The 18930-nt window shown below is 43.5% G+C and overlaps 1 protein-coding gene across 8 annotated transcripts; it reads right to left on the bottom strand.

The window, feature by feature from the left end:
• Positions 1–40: 40 nt before the first annotated feature.
• Positions 41–17214, bottom strand: TRAFD1 (TRAF-type zinc finger domain containing 1). Of its 8 annotated transcripts, none has more exons than XM_023762702.1 (12): positions 17076–17179; positions 15741–15929; positions 14382–14447; positions 9232–9367; positions 9066–9119; positions 7097–7502; positions 6485–6691; positions 5170–5246; positions 3514–3747; positions 2425–2545; positions 1474–1804; positions 41–1233 (listed from the first exon to the last, which is right to left on the bottom strand). In XM_023762702.1, exons 3-12 carry the CDS (start codon positions 14426–14428, stop codon positions 888–890), a joined length of 1959 nt encoding a protein of 652 aa, XP_023618470.1. In that variant the 5' UTR covers positions 14429–14447; positions 15741–15929; positions 17076–17179; the 3' UTR covers positions 41–887. The 8 variants fall into 8 exon arrangements, with proteins under 8 accessions (XP_023618470.1, XP_014320093.1, XP_023618469.1 ...); XM_014464607.2 differs by lacking the exons at positions 15741–15929; positions 17076–17179 and adding an exon at positions 15010–15353 and having other exon boundaries at positions 41–919; positions 1161–1233; XM_023762701.1 differs by lacking the exon at positions 15741–15929 and having other exon boundaries at positions 17076–17214.
• Between the last annotated feature and the right edge of the window lie 1716 nt (positions 17215–18930).

Here is an 18930-nt window from a genome sequence, read left to right as displayed (position 1 = left end):
GTCGCCAGAGTGCACAGGAGAAGGAACCACAAGACTCAGGTAAACTTCAAGTACAAACTTTATTTCTATTACAAGGATGTTAATAATTATAATAATAATAAAATAAAAAGAGGGAGAGGGGGCTCTGATACTTGGTTTATAGTTAAGTCACAGAGCTTAGGCCTCAGTCCCAGTCAGGCAGAGCCCAGCAAGGCCCTGGCAGGGACAGGGAGTCCCTCACTGTCTCCATCAGAAGGCAGTCAAGACAAAGGAGCCGTTTCCCCACCGAAACAGAAGGCAGTGATGCCAAATGCCAAAGAAGCAGATTAAAACAAAGCCCGAGTCCTTTCTAGTTCAACTCATCTCCAAAAGCCTGTTCCTAACATATATTGCAACTGACCTGAACACCTTCTCAGAGCTGCTCCACACATAAACCAGAGTCTCAATTCTAGAGTGGGGAGCGGCAGCACACACGAGGTTACCCAAAAGTTCCCAAACTTAGGTCCCTGCAGGAAAAAGAATCACTTTACTGGTGAATACCAGGTTTCCACACCCTCTCCTCTCTCCACCAGGACCACACAGCACCAAGAAACAGTGGTGACAGTATGTCAAAAGAGGAGCCCTGGTGGGCTGAGAGGCCATAAGTTGTATTTGTGCTGCCGAAAGGCAGCAGCTAAAGCTGAAACAAATTTCTTAACAGCTTCCCTGCTAGCCCTCCCTCCAACCCCCAAACTCCCACATCACAATCTCAAAAGACACAAAATGGTTGTATCTTAAAAAAAGTTAAATCTAAAATCTCCCCTGCCCACAGAGCCCGAGAGGCAGGGCCTGCACTGCGGCTGCGCAGAGAAATGGAACCCTGTGCAGGTTCTCGCAGACACCATTACTCCTCCTCTTCTTCCTCGGCATCACCAGCTCCCTGTTGCTTGGGGGGTTTTGCCTATTGAAAACACAAACAAAAGCCCACATAGAAAGTGAAAATTCAGGCAGTATACCTTCAGAGCTCTGAGCTCTGAAAAGTCAAGCTTCCATAGAAACCTCTTCATCAAAAGGTAAACGAACAACCCTTCAGCCACAAGCGGCCTGTTGCCCAGCTCCTTCTCTGACTTCAAGAACCATACATACCACACCCCCAGCTCCTGAGTCCTCACTGAGCATTTCGGGGCTGGATCCCCCATTACCTTTGCAGTCCTGTTGCGAAAGCTGGCAGTTGTGGCGGTGACCCTTGAGTTCCTGCCACCTTCACTCCTACCACTGAAAGAGAAGGATTGGAAACTAGTTTCTAAGATGCCCCTGAACAAAAGTCAGACCACTCAGAAGACAAACAGCTGGAACCAGACAAAGCAGCTCTCTGTGAGCAGACAAAACAAACCAACAACAAATACCCAACAAATAGCAAGAGAACATTTTGGAATCAGGCCATAGCACAAGCAAAGTCCACACTCTCAGGGTCTCCTGAGCTACTCACAAACTCCACTCCTGAGCTATTATTACCTTGGCCCATGTCTCCCTGAAGGCCCACGGGAGAAAGAGGGCGCAAGGTTTTCTGGGTAGAGATTTCGAACAGAGCGAATCACTGGAACGTGCCCAGCAGCCATGGGCCCATTATGGCTGTTTCGATTCCGCCCCCGAATGTCCTGGCTGTCTAAGTTGTTGAGCTTCATTACGCTGGGCTGGGAACTAGATTTAGGGCTTGATGTGGATGTTGACACACGGTTACAGGTAGCCATCATATTGTTAATGGGTCTGCTAGGGGGAAGAGGGTAGGTGGGCACTTTAGCGGTTTCCTGCTTAATATCATCCATGTAACCAGAAGACAGGTCTCCTGCAAAGAGAAGAGAGAACCAGTTTTAGGGAAAAGACTGCTCTTGCTATTAGTGCTGGAGTTGGAGCAGGAACATGAAGATTCTGGGTAGAACAGAATTCTGGGTAGAACTGCCTCTCATCTAAAGGCTGCTGAAACCCAAGTGTCCAGACAGGGTTAGGAACACCTTTGTCCACACTGTATGCTTATTATTTGAGTCCTCATATAACTAACCAACAATGATGTGTAAGCAAACCTTGAAAAATAATGTCTAACTGGCTTTGTAGCGAGTTTGAAAAAACAGTTTACTTGCCTAGTCCCTGAGACTCTTTAATAATAATGATGATGATGATTGAATACCCTAAGCAAATTTCAACTAGAGGCAGGGGTCTAAAAGTTATCTCCAAATAGTCCACTGATGAAAGCTACAGCTGAGTAATCACTGACTACCAAGCCAGTACCCTCTAAGCCTACACTCAAGACCGCTCAGTCTAACATGGGACCACAACCGCTAGTAGTGAGATCCTACTGTGCTTGGTTCAGGATTCAGGGGACCCCCATGTTAGAGCAGCGGATGAGAAACGGTAAACAGGCCCGTGTCAGCAGCAGACCTGCAGCTTTGGCTCAGCCCTGGCTAATACCCTGGTGTCTGACACGCCTCTTGGGCAGCTCTGGTGAGGTCTCTCGAGACTGGAAATCCTGTCTAGGAATCTCCTCCATCACATGGTTGTTTGCTGTGGCTGGGCGTTGGTCACACTGGTCCTAACAAAACAAAACAAAAATTAGTACCCCCGGGCGGAGTCATTGCTTGGAGAGGGAGCAGTGGGAAGAAAGGAAGGAGCAGCAGGTTAGGGGAACACACCTTATTCAGGGTCTTTAACAACCACTGAGAGGAAGGGCCTAAGACTAAGGAAACGCATCTAGAAAGGAGCAATCATTGCTATTAGCACCCAAGGCACTGAAGAAGCACTGCCTGATTTGTGCAGGGATCAGGAAGGGCTGGTGTCAAGAGCCCTAAAAAGTATACCTATACTTTGACCACAGAGTATTTGCATGGTTGCTTATTTCAGAATCTCCCGTAGGAGACAACCAGCAGTCATTTATCTACTGCTTGACCCAAAAGCAGAAGTCTTTATTTACACGAATGAAATTTGTGGTGTTCTAGTAACAGCTATATGGCATCAACTACAGAAACGATCCTGAACACACCTGGAGTGTTAGCTCCCTATAACAAACAGGGAGTGGGCAGAAAATTGTATTCCCTACTAACAGATCTGAATCCTAGCAAAAGCTGAGAAAGGACTTCAAATTGTCTAGTCTAACTCCTTCATTTACAGATATCCCCAGTGAGGGAACAGGATCTACCCAAGGTCAATAGTAGAACTAGCCCCAAGGTCTCCTGAAATGCAAGCCTCAAATACCACCACAACAGAAAGAATCTGCCTGGTCAAAAGTAGAATATATTAGTGACATCAGGAGAGCTCTCATCTCAACCATGCTGACAAGTCCTCCACACCTGCATAGGAGTCCTGACTCCTTGGTCATAAGCTAGTGACATGATTTCAGTTGCCAGATGGTAAAGAAAGCTCACAAAACAGAGCATGTCCAGTAGACACGTCAGGTATGCATGCAACTTAAACACTAAAGAAGCATTCTCAGCTCTGAAAGCCCCAGGTTCACTCACGGGATCAGCATGGAGTGAAGTAGACGGGTTCTTCAGGGACTTTTACCTGGTGATGGAACAGCACCTCCTCTTCCAGCTGGACCCCACAGAATTCACATGGGATGATGATACCGCCCTCCACAGAGGGTGCATTGCTCAGGCCCATCAAAGAGTTGAACTGGTTACTTGTAGCCTGCTGCAGAAACCTCTGGAAGATGACATCAGGGTCCTCCTCCACCTCTTTGAGGGAAGTGCTACCCATGTTAAATGAAGGTAAGGCACTGGAAGGGTTACAGCTTGTCTGTCTCAAAAGAAAAAAGGGGGGGGGGAGAGAAGGGGGTTAAAAAAGTTAAAAAAATTACTAAAACATTTTCTAGGAATCACAAAATTTTAGTAAGGCTTAATACTGAGGAGAGGAACTAGAAAGGGTCAGGGAAATGCAGATGGAATGCTCACTTTATTTTTATTTTAAACATTTCTGTGCTTTTTCCCTTTTTACTGTGTTCATATGATTATTCTTTTTAAATTAATTGGAAAGATTCAAGATTCTTCTCACAACCACATAGCGAGAGAGAACCAAATATTCTTTCTTATCCTGTTAATGGATTTTCTTATGCTGCTCCCAAACCAAAAACTAGGTTTATTCAAATATGTATTATTCCACTTATGGGGTTGCTTAAGTTTTAGAAATGCTAGACTAAGCCAATCCAAATCAGAGCAAGAGTGTTGAGGGAAAAAATAGTTCCCTCCACTAGGCAATCCTAAAACAAAGTCTAATATTCTCTAATCGTTCTTAAATGGCTCAAGAACTTTCCTTTAAAAAATATCTGACACCTTTCATATACCAGGTATTAAGATTCAGAAACTAGGAAAACCCAGAATCTGTCAAGGAATTCAGCCTAGTGGTGCAGATGACAGGGAATCAGAAGACACCACATCACAGGGTGACAGACTAAAAGAGAAGTGGGCACCGAACTTTTAGGGTGCACATAGGTGGGACCGCTAACCTAGTCTTCAGAGCGTCACTCAGGATAGTTTCTTGGAGGTTGTGTCTGAACCAAGTCTACGAGTGAGGGGTCTGTTGAGGAGGCAGGGGTGGAGGCCACATGGCTTCCAGGGAGAAAAAGTGCAAGGACCCCTGACCCTTCCAGGGAACTGCAAGGACTTCAGTACAGCTCCAATAAACAAAATGTGGCATGAGATGAGACCAGATTACATATGGTCAGCAGAGACATAGAGTAGTCACCACATGGAGGGAGCAAACTGGGCCTGCTGGAATGAGCATTACTTTTTCCAAGAGTGAACAAGACTATGTTCTCATAGCCATATGTCAGCCACATCATGGTAAATAAAACACAGTTTGCCGAAACCGGTTTGGCTCAGTGGATAGAGCGTCAGCCTGCAGACTGAAAGGTCCCAGGTTCGATTCCGGTCAAGGGCATGTACCTTGGTTGCGGGCACATCCCATTGGGGAGTGTGCAGGAGGCAGCTGATGGATGTTTCTCTCTCTCATCGATGTTTCTAACTCTCTATCTCTCTCCCTTCCTCTCTGTAAAAAATCAATAAAATATATTTAAAAAATAAAAAATAAAACACAGTACACAGTTTCTGCTCCTATAACAGGCCTATTAAAATAGTTGGCTCAAGACCTCATGTGGCCTGCAACACCAACTGTGGCCTGCACACGTTCCTACTTAAAACTCTCCAGGAATTCACAACACACCTGATGGTCGATCAGCAATTCCTCTGGGTAGAGCTCCTCACAGAATTCACAAGGCAACATGGTCTCATCAGCTGCACCTGGGTATCAGAGGCCACACAGATGCCAATGAACAAAAACAAATTTGATTCAACCTGTTGTTCCCCTGGTGGGGTTTTAATTAAAAGTGTGACTCCCTTAGATATTTCAGAGATGGAGCAATTTGTGGGGCTGTAAATCCTCCCAGGGAAACTGCCCAAGAGACAAACCCCAAGCAAAAAAATGCCACTATGGAAAAAGATTTACTGGCCACCATTCCCTGAGTAGCTAATATTAAAGTAGTCACTTACCCACTACTCTCTTTAAGAAAGAAGTTTAAATGTGCAATAACTTTAGGCACTAATCAGCCGTATGTGCATTATTTCAATCCTCAGGACTTATGAAGCCTGGCCAGTATTGCTCAGTGGTTGGAGCTCAATTCCCAGTTAGGGAACATGCCCAGGTTTCAGGTTCAATCCCCAATAGGGGGCCTGCAAGAGGCAGCCAACTGATGATTCTTCCTCATCACTGATGTTTCTATCTCTCTCCCTCTCCCTTCCTCTCTCTGAATTAAGTAACTAGAGTTTGGCCTTTACATGGGTTTGAGTCCAAAATCTACATTTATGATTTTTAAAAACCCAAGCCAAAAATCCAGTTTAAAACTGTCCCCGTCAATAGTATCCCCAGGTGCCTGCTAGAAGCATATATAAATATTCTGAGGAACATATCAGAAAACTCAATGCTAATTTGTGTGAGTGCATATAGAGAGGGAGGCAGCAAGCCACCATGAGTGAGTCAATAGAAACAACGAAGACCAAAAAGAGTTTGATATATTTTCAGACACAATATAAAAATAACACATTTAAAGATATGTTAAAAAGGGAATTGTAGTATGACTAAGGTATAAGAGATTACTTTGAAAATGATGAGACACACTGAAGAAAAATGACAAATATATGTTATGTGCATTTAGTTAGAATGCCGTTCTTGAAATATACATCCTAAAGTATGTAGAGATAAAATGTTATATCTGCAGCTTATTCTCAAATGGCTCAAGGGGAAAAAATTATAAAGATCAAAGAAAAATACTAGAAATGGTGAATAAAGATGAGGGGTATATAAGATATTTGCTATACTATTTTCTAACAGTTTTTAAAAATAAAAAGTCGGAAAAGCAGTGAACAAACAAAAAAGGCAAATTTGATCTCATGAAAAACTTTCATTTTTAAAATAAATTGTATAATGTAAGAAACACACATAACTGTGGAGACAGAGGCTAGTGAAGATAAAACAAACCTACCCTTTATGTCATTCAGAGCATTGGGACCTCCAAGGGACTGCTCTGCCTCACACACAGCCCTCCAGAAGTCCTGCTCTGCCAATTTGGGGGCCTGGCCTTCATTTTGCAGACTTAGGGCCAACATGAAGTCCAAGTTTGAACTGTCTTCACCACCCTCTATAGGGGACTGTTGGCTTCTATTCCTTTCTTGCCTTTCTTGTTCTTCCACTGGAGGGAAAAAAAAGTAAACTAGTTCTCAAGATACATTAGAAATGCCATGCTTTAGCTCTAATCCATGTCTACAAATATTCCAGGTTTATAGCATCTATGCAGGAATAAAAGAGGCCCAGCCCTCCAGTTCTCACAGGACTCCAAATATTAAGTATGCCATGATAAAAGGTTCCATTACTATTTTAATTGTGTTATTAATAAGCAATATTATTGAGTTTTGGCTATGAGACAGGCACTGTGCTAAACACTTTGTGTATTTTCTGCAATGTAGAATGGTTTACCGCATGGGGTCAGATTGCCTGAATTCAAATCCCCGCTCTACCACTTACTTACCTACCCTCATGAGACTCCTGTGAGAATTAAACAGATTTTGATAACCTTCTAATCCCAAACACAACTCACATAGATTATTCTGAATTGGAAACTGGGTTGTCATGTTCCTTTGGTTGGTAGTCCTACTATGGGAAAGTTCCGATTCTGAGGCTCTCAGGGGCCGTCGAGGTAGCCTCATGGGTGGATCCAGAGACTCAATTTGTCTGAGGAGCTGTGATGCAATCCATATTCCATCTTGACCCCAAGACACATCATATGCATTAGGAGGCACGGCAGCCTCATCTCTCTTTTTCTCCCCATCTCTCCTACAAACTTCTGGGTGAGTCTTCAGATCTTTCACCAGGACATTACGCCCACAATTGCCACATAGCTCTGTCCGGGCACCACAGTAATCTTCATGGTCCTTCAGTTTAAGAACAGAAAGTTCCAAATCACAGTGCTGGCAAAGGGCAAGCCGCAGAGGACACTCAGTCTCCTGCAACACAGAGTAATGAAGCAGTTAATATGGAAATCTAAGAGAGGCCATGTTTTAGTACAGGGCAAGGAAAGCAAAAAAAGTATTTACTTCAATATTCTCTTCCAACCCTAGCCTCACCTGCCTACCATGTTTTTCTATGAATTTAAGAGTCAGGGCTTCTCACTTTGTCCCTGCCACCAGGTTCTACAAAGGGAAGAAAACTTTAGAAGGAACCTACTCACGCAACCACCCTGACTTATTTTGTGCACACATTACAAAGTTACCCAAAAGCAGCCAGATAAGCCCAGGAGCAAAGAGCAAAAACCTAACAATTCAGACAGATTTGTGAAAGTTCCACCAGCCCAATTTCCCTTTACCGTTCCAATTTGTCTTAAGATTTGGTAATGCGGAAAAGAGAACGCCTTTGAGAAAGACACTGATTTGTCTAATCTGCATATTTGTATTACAGCACTGACTTTATATTGACCAAATAAGCCAAGAATCACCAGTGAATATACTATATTCGGAAAATGAAGGACATGTCACTGATTTAAGTTACTCAACAGCAAAAGAGCAAATAATCGCTGGCACTTACTAGATAATATAGTAAGCACTTTCACAACTCTAAAAAGTGCTAGTAACTCACCAGAACAGCATATAAAGTAAAAACTTTATTTAAAGGAAAAATTTTTTAAACTCTTTAACTCTGGCCTACACTGTCATAGTTTTATTTGCAGGAATGTTAGGAAATAATCTGTACTCAAATCTTTAAAATAACGGCTATATCACCAATGTGAACCTCAGAAATAGCTGGGAGAGAAGCCAGAAGGGGGGGCAGTTGATTGAAGGTTGTTTATGTAGCAGGTAGACATTAGATCCAAAGAAATACTTATTATTGTTGTTAATGTGACCTCAATCATAGGTCAAATGCTTAGAAAAAATAATAAAGGTAAGAGTGCCAAAGTACTTGTGAGACATTTATCTCTAAGCTGTGGGGTTACAAGTGACTGTTTTCTTTTATATCTTTTCTAATTTTTTTCCTTGAATATAAATTACTCTTTAAAATTATAAACAAGTTAATTTATTTGAGACAGGATGAAATGCACAAATCTTAAGTTGCATACCTTGATAAATTTTTCAACAATGGACAGTTTTATCTCAACTAGGGACCAAATGATACTATGTTCTCTCTCACCAAATGCTCTCTGAGAAATTTCTTTAGGTGTAAACAGCATGATATCCAGATGATCAAATCAAAATGAAATTACAAGCTGTAAGGCAGGTGTGGATAAGGAGGTCATACCACATTGGCAACCCCCAATTTGGATTAGCACTCAGTGAGGCTGCAAAGAGCCAAACCCCAGAATGAGAATGACAGACTCTGAGGCCTGAGCATGGGGGCACAACAGCCATGCAGCGGATCTGGCAACAAACAGCGCCTCAAACAGGCTTTGAGAGGCGATGTGCACGGATCTTGTAGAGAACAGACAACCAGACTAGCTTTCTGTTCCGCATGTGGCTCTGTAATCTCACACTTGGCCCCATAGTAACTCACTCCCTTCATTGTACAGGGAAACTAACCTCATGATTCTGTAACTGCCTCTTCTCCAACTTCTTGTTACATTTGCAGGTTACCTAGGATAAATAGTAAAAAACAATAAATTGGCTTTGTGAGAACTTGCTCACTTGCTATTGCGCAATAGCAAGTATAATACATTAATGAACATTTGAGTCCTTAGTGGTTCACCTGACAGTGTTCTGTAGCCATGTGAGTCTCCATGCCAGATTTGGGAAATGGTTCCTTGCAGATAGGGCACACACCAATGTTCCTTTGACAATGGATCTCATGGATGGTAAAGTTACACAAAGGAATTTCCCTTTTGCTATAGAATTAGATCAAAGAAAAAGGCAAGCATTACTAACCGATCTAGTCACAGTTGTTATCACGTGAAAATCTGTCTTGTCCAATCTTTAGTCTCCATTATTTCCCTTTAGCGAATATCTCGTCTATTAGCTCTTATGATTGTTACTACCCCTGCCTTTCAAGAATCAACTCCTGAAGGTTTGAGTCTTCTGTGCAACACTCTGAATTATCACTGCTATACACTAATTCTAAAAGCTCAACCTCACTTTCTAGATGTCAGAGCTGATCACAACCAACACATGAAGTCAGATAGTCAGATGCCAAAAAGAGCTGAGCTAGGCTTTTCCAAAACCATCCATGCCCCAAAGCACAATGGTACACTTCAGTATTATTAAAAAAAAAACCAAACCTACCATTTATTTTCACTCTCAGTCCGAGATTAGATTTATTCCACTAAAGGTCAAACCAGGCTGTTGGAGCTACTGCATCAACCTCTACGTTTGATCATTTGCAATGTCTATCAGAGAGGTCCCAACAGCAATGACCAATAGCAGCAGTCCTATGACTGTGAAGGCCCAATAATCTGCTGGCTATGACTTCTCAGAGCAAGGGCAATCTGTCCCTCCAGACATGATGCAGCCATACAGCCATACACTGGGCAGGTTTTCCAGCCAACGTAGGCATATAGTCCAACTACACCTCACCCATTCCATGGAAACAACTCTGAGGATGGGCCACCTTTAGTACAAGAATTAGGTATCAATTCTGACTACATCTGGCAAAAAACACTAACAGTGTTAAATCCATTCAAAGTAGCACATGGGCCCTAGCCAGTATGGCTCAGTGGACAGAGCGCTGGCCTGGGGAACGAAGGGGCCTGAGTTCAATTCTGGTCAAGGGCACATACCTCGGTTGCAGGCTCCTCCTCAGCCAGGGCCCTGGTCAGGGCACGTGCAGGAGGCAACCAATCGATGTGTTTCTCTCACATCGATATTTCTTTCTGTCTTTCCCTCTCTCTTCCACTCTCTCTAAAAATTAATGGAAAAATATCCTCGGGTGAGGATTAAAAACAAAGTAGCACATGGAAGCATCATGAATAAGACTGATTTGGCAGGACCAATGTTTTCTTGGCCCTGTCTTTGGAGCCACATTGTTACTGCCTGGCAAAATCCAGTAGGCCATGCTTATGGATGGGATCAGTGCAATTGAATGTCTAGAAATGTTTTGTGTGATTTTTTAAAATATATTTTTATTGATTTCAGAGAGGAAAGGAGAGGGAGAGAAACATCAATGATGAGAGAGAACCATTGACTGGCTGCCTCTTGCACGCCCCCTACTGGGGATCGAGCCCACAACCCAGGCATGTGCCCTTGACTAGAATGGAACCCAGGATTCTTCAGTCCACAGGCCTATGCTTTATCCACTAAGCCAAACCAGCTAGGGTGAAATGTTTTGTTTTTTAAACTTAATGAGTATGACATGTGTTTCATTTGGCTGTGTGGCAAGTATCCTGGATAATGTCTTCTTCCAACGATCCTACTTTCCAGCTTTGCAGTGATTTTTTTTTTTTTTTAGCAGGATGGTATAGGAATCATCTCACTGCTCGAATTATTAGATGGTATAGTTTTTCTGCTTCCAAAATTTTTATTTCTGCATTAGACTTATTGTGATGAACACTTTGTAAGGTATATAAATGCTGAATCACTATGTAGTATACCTGAAACTAATATATTTTGTTAACTATAATTTAAAAATAAATTTAACAAGAATATATATACAAACAAGAGGCACATAGTATTCAAAGGCCTAACCTTTTACTCATTTGGATCTAACAACTGGAAAACTCCAATTTCATAGGCTAGCTAAAGAAAAGACTACATTAAAAGAATGTGCCTATAAGTATGTCATCTAGAATAAGATCGCAGACAAAATACTAATATACTTGCTTCCTACCTACAGATAAAATAAAGATGTTTTAAAGTGAGATAAATGAGAACACAATTCTATATATTGATAGAACTGCTAAAAACCCCAAGATAGAACTAGCAAGTTAAAGATAAAGTTTCATTTTAGATAGAAATGGTTGCAAGGCGAGCCAAGACTTCATGAAAAATTCCCAGCCCTAGCTGGTTTGGCTCTGTGGATAGAGCCTTGGCCTAGGGAACTGAAGGGTCCCGGGTTCGATTCCGGTCAAGGGCACATGCCCAGGTTGTGGGCTCAATCCCCAGTAGGTATGCAGGAGGCAGCTGATCGATGATTCTTTCTCATTATTGATGTTTCTCTTTCTCTCTCCCTTCCTCTCTGAAATAAAAAATATATTAAAAAAAAAAAAAGAAAAATTCACATTAGCCTCCCAAACAATAAACATAACAAGCCAGAAACAAATTCTTTAATACATGCAAAAATAAAAAGCTGAAGGAAGCTTCTGTTCCCTAGAACCATTCTCTTCCCAATCAGAAGACACCTTAAGAGTTAACATGCAAAAACATCTTTTCTAATCACAACTACTTTTTTTTTTTTTAATATATTTTTTTTATTGATTTCAGAGAGGACGGAAGAGGGACAGAGAGAAACATCCATGATGAGAATCATTGATCGGCTGCCTCTTGCAAGTCCCCCACTAGGAATCGAGCCCACAACCCAGGCACACGCCCTTGACTGGAATAGAACCCGAGACCTTTCAGTTCAAAGGCCAAGGCTCTATCCACTGAGCCAAACCAGCTAGGGCCAAACTACTCTTTTTACTGGTCTAATCGCAGCTCATATTTTGAAGAGTACCTTAATTTTTCTTCGAGAATAGGAATATGGCTCTAAAGACAAAATTTTAAAACCCGGAATTTAGACAGGGTTACTTAGATGGGAGGTCTGTGCTAGCTTAGTCAGCCTCCCATGCTAATCTGCTCTTTTCTTTAAATAAATTGCTTTCACTTTGAATAACCTTGTTTTCATTAGCTTTCCATTAACTACCGCCCCCCCTTTTTAATTCCTTTGGCAGTTATTTATAGATTGTTCTAGGTTTGAGATTCCTTGGACTGATAAATGAGATTATCTCACCCAGGCCAGTGTGGTTCAGTTGACTGGGTGTCCTGTGCACCAAAGATTGCTGGTTGGATTCCCAGTCAGGGCACATGCCTGGGTTTCATGCTCAATCCCCTGTAGGGGGCATACAGGAGGCAGCCAACTGATGTTTCACTCTCATATCCCTCTTCCTTCCTCTCTCTCTATAAGTCAATTTTTAAAATATTTTTAAAAAGAGTATCTTAACTGATGCTAAAGTCATATATGTTTTCTTATAAAACCACAGTGATGTTTGCTTGTAATTATTTATATCATTGATTACTTTGTATTAGTTTAAGAAATGAAATCTTGCCGAGACCGGTTTGGCTCGGTGGATGGAGCGTCAGCCTGCGGACTGAAGGGTCCCAGGTTCGATTCCGGTCAAGGGCATGTACCTGGGTTGCGGGCACATCCCCAGTGGGAGATGTGCAGGAGGCAGCTGATCGATGTTTCTCTCTCATCGATGTTTCTAGCTCTCTATCTCTCTCCCTTCCTCTCTGTAAAAAATCAATAAAATATAAAAAAAAAAAAAAAAAGAAATGAAATCTTAATTCCATTCTGGGAAAGAATATTGTGACCAACAGTTGCTCTGATTATATCCTAATTCTGTCAAAAGACTGAGAAGAAAAAGGCGATAAAAAAAAGAAAAATTGTTATTTGACTTGAAGCTTTCATCAATCTACATCAAACTATTTCCCTTATTAAATATCTCTTTCCTCCTACCACAATTTGGTAAGTTAAACATAACAGGCACTTTTGCTTTCTTTAGCTTTAGTAAGAACACTTGTATACCACTAAAATATACAAGTGCTCTTGAGAAACCCCAATCAAGAATCAGATGAGCTGCACTCCTAAGTTTCACTTTAGCAGAGTTGCTCTTTCTTGTCACTCACGTGGGTTAAAAACTCCAAAATAGAAAGCACAATATTCGAGACTACGCCCAGTCTTCACTTAACAGTTCTGGAATCATGAAATGATAATGATTAATCTGGACTGCCAGAAGACTTTAGACTTTTTTATTTTTTTAAAGCAATTGAACATTCTTCCAGCAAAATACTTTATAAAAACAGTTCAGCTACATTGGTCCAAATGCTCTCTCACTACTATATATAGAGCCAAGATCATTAACCCTTGCTCCCAATCAACCCCTAGACAACCAGCCACTCAGGGAAATCCTTGCAACATACTTAAAAAACAAACAAACACATTAACCACCCTAGCCGGTTTGGCTCAGTGGATAGAGCATCAGTCTGTGGACTGAAGGGTCCCGGGTTTAATTCCGGTCAGGGGCACTAAAAATATATACATTTTTTAAATTAACCTAGTCCAACATTCTTATTATGTATATATTTTTTAATATACTTTTTTTTATTTCAGAGAGGAAAGGAGAGGGAAAGAGAGATAGAAACATCAATGATGAAGAGAGAATCATTGATCGGCTGCCTCCAGCACACCGCCCTACTGGGGGATTGAGCCCGCAACCCGGGCACGTGCCCTTGACCAGAATCAAACCCAGGACCCTTCAGTCCGCAGGCCGACACTCTATCCACTGAACCAAACCAGCTAGGGCTTATGATATTTTTAGTATCTTTTTAAAAAACATATGAAGATATTTTCCAGAAAGGCAAAAAAATAAATTCCCTTATTTATAGGTCAGAAAAGTGAGGCCCAAAGCATTCGATGACTTGCCAAAAGTCATTAACTAATTAATTAAATGCAGGAACCAGAGCCCTGAAGCCCAGCTTCATCCTATCACTCTAATCACTCACTACACCACACTATGATAGCTAAACCAACTATCTTGTCAAATTACCAAAATAGGCAATATTATCTAAAATTGTTAAAAAGGTTTCAGAACTATATATTTGCAGGACAAATTATATGATTCTAATTTTAACCTGCCAATAAATAAACCAACCCTTTACAGCAGTTAGTTTATCCTCATTCCAATAACATTTCTTAGATTAATTTCTTACCAGTTGTCACACAGTTGAGTGTCCTGGTCATCTAGAAATTCAGCCATCTTTAGCTCTTCCAGAAAACTACAAAAGTAGAAGTGAGAACTTTCAATTTCATTTCTGCTTTAAGGATGACAAGCAAAACACACACACAAAGAAACAGTGCACAGAAAATGTCACAAAAACTAGTGCATTTTATTTAATACCCAACATATGGGTTTCACCTTGTTTTTATTTTTAACTTTCACTTTAAAATAATTTGACTTACAGCCGAAACCGGTTTGGCTCAGTGGATAGAGCGTCGGCCTGCGGACTGAGGGGTCCCGGGTTCGATTCCGGTCAAGGGCATGTACCTTGGTTGTGGGCATATCCCCAGTAGATGTGCAGGAGGCAGCTGATCAATGTTTCTCTCTCATCAATGTTTCTAGTTCTCTCTCTCTCTCTCTCTCTCTCTCTCTCTCTCCCCCTTCCTCTCTGTAAAAAATCAATAAAATATATTTTAAAATAATTTGACTTACAAAAAAAAGCACAAAGAACTCCCATATACTTTTCACCCAAATAACCATAATAAAATTATCAAATGTAGGAAACTAACACTAATACAATACTAGCAACTAATCAGTAGATCTTCAAATTTCACAAATACCCTTTTTCTGGTTCAGGATCAAATCCAGGGTCACATACTGCATTGTTATTTCCCCTTAATCTCCTTTGACCTGGGATATTTCTTGTTTCTTCATCTCTCATAACCTTGTTAAGTGTATTGGCTATTCTGTAGAATGTCCTTCAGTTTGGGTTTGATGTTTTCTCATGATTAATACATATCTGGCAGGAATGCCACAGAAGTGATGCTGTGTTCACCTTGGTGCATTACATCAGAGAGCATATTATGTCAACAGGCTTATTATTACAGGTGACGTTAACTTTGATCACTTGGAGTGTCTGTCAAGTTTCTCCACTGTAAAGTTTTTTTTGTTGTTTAAAGTATTACGTCTCCTTTTTTCCCCCAATTAACCCCCTCCCCCCCCCCCCGCTTGCTGCCACTCCTACCCCCAGTTTTTCCTTCTTTTTAAACAAGATATCAATGCAGAAAGCAAAGTGCTGGCAATTTTATTACCAATATTTACTTTAGATTATGTCTTTCCATGACACAAAAATGGTCTTAAATGCTGCCTCCCAAAACAGCTCCTTAATGGTGTTGACATTTCCAAAGGAACTCACTTTTCAAAACACATTCATTTGTGCAACATGTTAAGACCCTGTGTGCCAGACGCTGTGCCCGGCATTAACAATACTTTACAAATTAAAGAAAGATAGTGTCTTGCCCGACAAATCAATTTAGTAAAAGAGAAAAATAAGCAAAAGAAATAGATACACCTTAAGATGAGTGTTTTGATGGAAAAGTACTCAGACAAAGGGAGATGGGAGTGGAGGGATCGGCTTTAGGTAAGGACGGTGAAGAACTTTCTGAGATGACATTGAAACTGAAGCTCCAAGAGTCGGACCAGGAAATGGGAAGTGAAGATCGCGGGTGAGAATTCGGGGAAACCCATTAAGGCCGTGGCCCTAAGAGGCAATGAAGGAAAAAGTAAACGTGGATCTGGAAGAACGTAAATAAAAAGGAGAATGATTCAAGAAGCCTCCTCCTGAGGGACAGAAAGGATGCCGAACACTCCAGGCCGGATGGCATTTAACCCGGGGAGTGACCAGATTCAAGGTAGCCACCCCGGTGTGAAATGGACACGGGAGAGGAAGCGCCTGCCGGGAAAATCAATCCCGTCCCCAGCAGGGAGCCTCGGGGCCGCTCTCAGGGCCGACTCGGGGCGACCCAGTCCACGAGACCCGGGGCGGCGCCTCGGAGCCGCGAAGAAGCCGGTCTACCAGCAAGGGGGTGGGGGCGGCCTCTCCGAGGGTCGGTTTGGCCCTGCCCCTCGGCAGCTGAGGGACGGACCCTCTCGGGGCCTGCAGTCCTCACGCTGACAACTGACAATATTCCCCGGGGCCGCTGTGGGGAGCGAACGGGCGAAGGCACGGAGGTTGGGGTGCAGGCGTCGAGGTGAGGAGGAGCCCGCCTTACCGACTCCGGAGGCCGCCCCTCGGCCCGAGGGGGCGGAGCGCCCCCTTCCGGGGAAGCGGGTCCCAACGGTCCCTCCCCCGGCGACGTCGGAGGTGGGGCCGGGGGGAGGGCCGCAGCCTGGACCCGGCAGCAGCTAACATTTATTGTGACCGTTTTCCACGGGAAAACGTTCTCCCCCGGACCACGACCCCACCCGGCGAAAGTCACCCCCACTCCAGAGGCCGCGGGAGCGGAAGTCCAGGCAGACACCTACCCGCCACACAGCTGGTCTGAGTGGGGACTCGAACCGGCGGCCGGAGGCCGAGCCCGCACTAGGCCACCGCGACCCCCGCCCTCCGCCGGCAGCTCGAGGCCCGGGCCCAGCTCCGACTGGGGCGCTCCCCAGCCGCGGGGGCCAAGGCCGGGAAGGGGCGGCGGCGGCGCCGGGGTCGGACGAGGCTCCGGTTCCCGGAGGAGAAAGCGCCGCCTCCACCAACGGCCTGAGGGGACGCTGCGGCGCCGGCATCTTGCCCCCAGCGGCCGCGACCCCCGGGCCTACAGCTCTCTCGCCCCCACTCCCCGCCCTCGGGTACCGGCCTCCTCCCGAACGGGAGGCCGCGGGAAGCTCCCCAGGAGCGGGCCGCCGCCGCACTCACCTACGACCAGGAGGACGTCGGGCTGATTCGGCAGCTCCGGCCCCGGAGCCTCTTCAGTCAAACCCCGCACTGAACAACGGCCCCCAAAGCCGCCTCACCATTTCCGACCGTCGCGGAGGAGCGCGTCCATTGGCCAGAGGCGGCCCCGCCTGTGCACCCATTGGACAGCACCGCTGTCGCTCCCAGGGCCCCGCCTCCTGTGCGCCGATTGGCTCCTCGGAGCTCTACGGGGGCGGGTCCGTGGAAGTCCCAGCCCCTGCACATCTGGAATGAGAGACATAACCAGTTCTGGGCCTATCACCTGCCTGTGGCACAGGCTAATAATATTTGCATGAATAATACCGTACAAACATTACTAAGACGCCTAATATATTAAGGTAATTGTCTTTTGTCCTCTTGTCATGAGCCATTAATACTTATTAGTCACTCTTTTTGCTATTACAGTGCCCTCTGGCAAGCAATATATCTGCAAGGTTCTGCCCATATTTGAGCACCTCGCTTTTTGCGGTGGAAGAGTGAGCGGCTGAGGCAGAGGACTGAGTCCCAGTTTCACTCCTTGCTACGGTATGGATTGTCTGAACTCCTCTTCCCTCATGAATAAAAAATAAATAAATAAACATTTAAATATAACCAAGAACGTCCTCTATAAAATACAGCAATTTCAAATCATGATTTTATTGTAGGTACTTGCAAATATTATGAGATAGTGCTAAGAAGAAAAAGCAGGTTACAAATTATTTATTTGTAACAGGACAGAATATTTTTAAAATATATTTTGTTTATTTGTTTTATTTTTTAATATATTTTTTTATTTCAGAGAGGAAGGGAGAGAGAGAGAGAGAGAGAGAGAGAGAGAGACAAAAACATCAATGATGAGAGAGAATCATTGATCAACTGCCTCCTGCACAGCCCACATTGGGTATCACTGCCTCCTGCACATCCCCACAACCAAGGCATGTGCCCTGACTGGCATCAAACCGTGACCTCCTGGTTCATAGGTAGGCACCACTGAGCCATGCCAACTGGGCTGGGACAGAATATTTAGTGTAAATAGGCAGTATAGTCTATGTGATTCCAAGAGTTATAAAGTTAAAAAAACAGGCAATATTAATTGATGGTGAGAGAAGTCAGAATAATGGTTCCATTTGGAGGCTGTGGACTACAAGGGAATATGAGAAAGTTTCCAAGTCCTGAAAACATTCTATAGCTCAATCTACAGAGTGGTAAACACAGATGTACTAGTAAGTAGTCACTAAGCTATACATTTACCAGTACGATTTAAACACTTTATATTGTGTGCTTAAATGTTTTTTCAAATTATTTTTATTTATTGATTTGAGAGAGAGAGAGAAAGGAAGAGAGAGAAACACCGACCTGCTGTTTCACTCATCCGTGCACCCATTGGTTGACTCCAGTATGTGCCCTGACCAGGAATGAACCTGCGTATGGGGACGATGCTCTAACCAACTGAGCTACCCAGCCAGGGCATTACCTTGTATGTTAAAGAGAATGTACCATTCAATATTCTCTTTTTTAAAATATATTTTTATTGATTTCAGAGAATAACAGAGAGAGAGTGAGAGAGAGAGAGAGAGAGAGAGAGAGAGAGAGAAACATCAATGATGAGAGAGAATCATTGATCAGCTGCCTCCTGCACGCCCCACATGGGAGATCAAGCCCCCAAGCCCTGCATATGCCCTAATCAGGAATCGAACTGGTGACCTCTTGGTTCCTGGGTCGACCCTCAACTGCTGAGCCACACCCAGCCAGGCTGTTCTATATTAGCATATCTATCTAGGGCAGCGGTTCTCAACCTGTGGGTCGTGACCCCTTTGGGGTTCGAACGACCCTTTCA

Source organism: Myotis lucifugus, unplaced genomic scaffold (assembly GCF_000147115.1).
Source record: "Myotis lucifugus unplaced genomic scaffold, Myoluc2.0 scaffold_256, whole genome shotgun sequence".
Classification (NCBI taxonomy): Eukaryota; Metazoa; Chordata; class Mammalia; order Chiroptera; family Vespertilionidae; genus Myotis; species Myotis lucifugus.
The sequence above is the reverse complement of the archived record's forward strand: the minus strand, read 5'-3'. Positions and strand labels throughout refer to the sequence as shown.

What these genes read in the sequence shown, in the direction of transcription:
- TRAFD1 (XM_023762699.1), bottom strand. Translation starts at nt 15,110, where the DNA reads ATGAGAGATGAAGAAACAAGAAATATCCCAGGTCAAAGGAGATTAAGG. An exon ending in AGGTGCTGTTCCATCACCAG is followed by an intron (nt 2,546 to 3,513) that starts GTAAAAGTCCCT and finishes TTGTTTTGTTAG; the next exon opens with GACCAGTGTGACCAACGCCC. An exon ending in TCAGGGAGACATGGGCCAAG is followed by an intron (nt 1,234 to 1,473) that starts GTAATAATAGCT and finishes CTTCTCTTTCAG; the next exon opens with TGGTAGGAGTGAAGGTGGCA.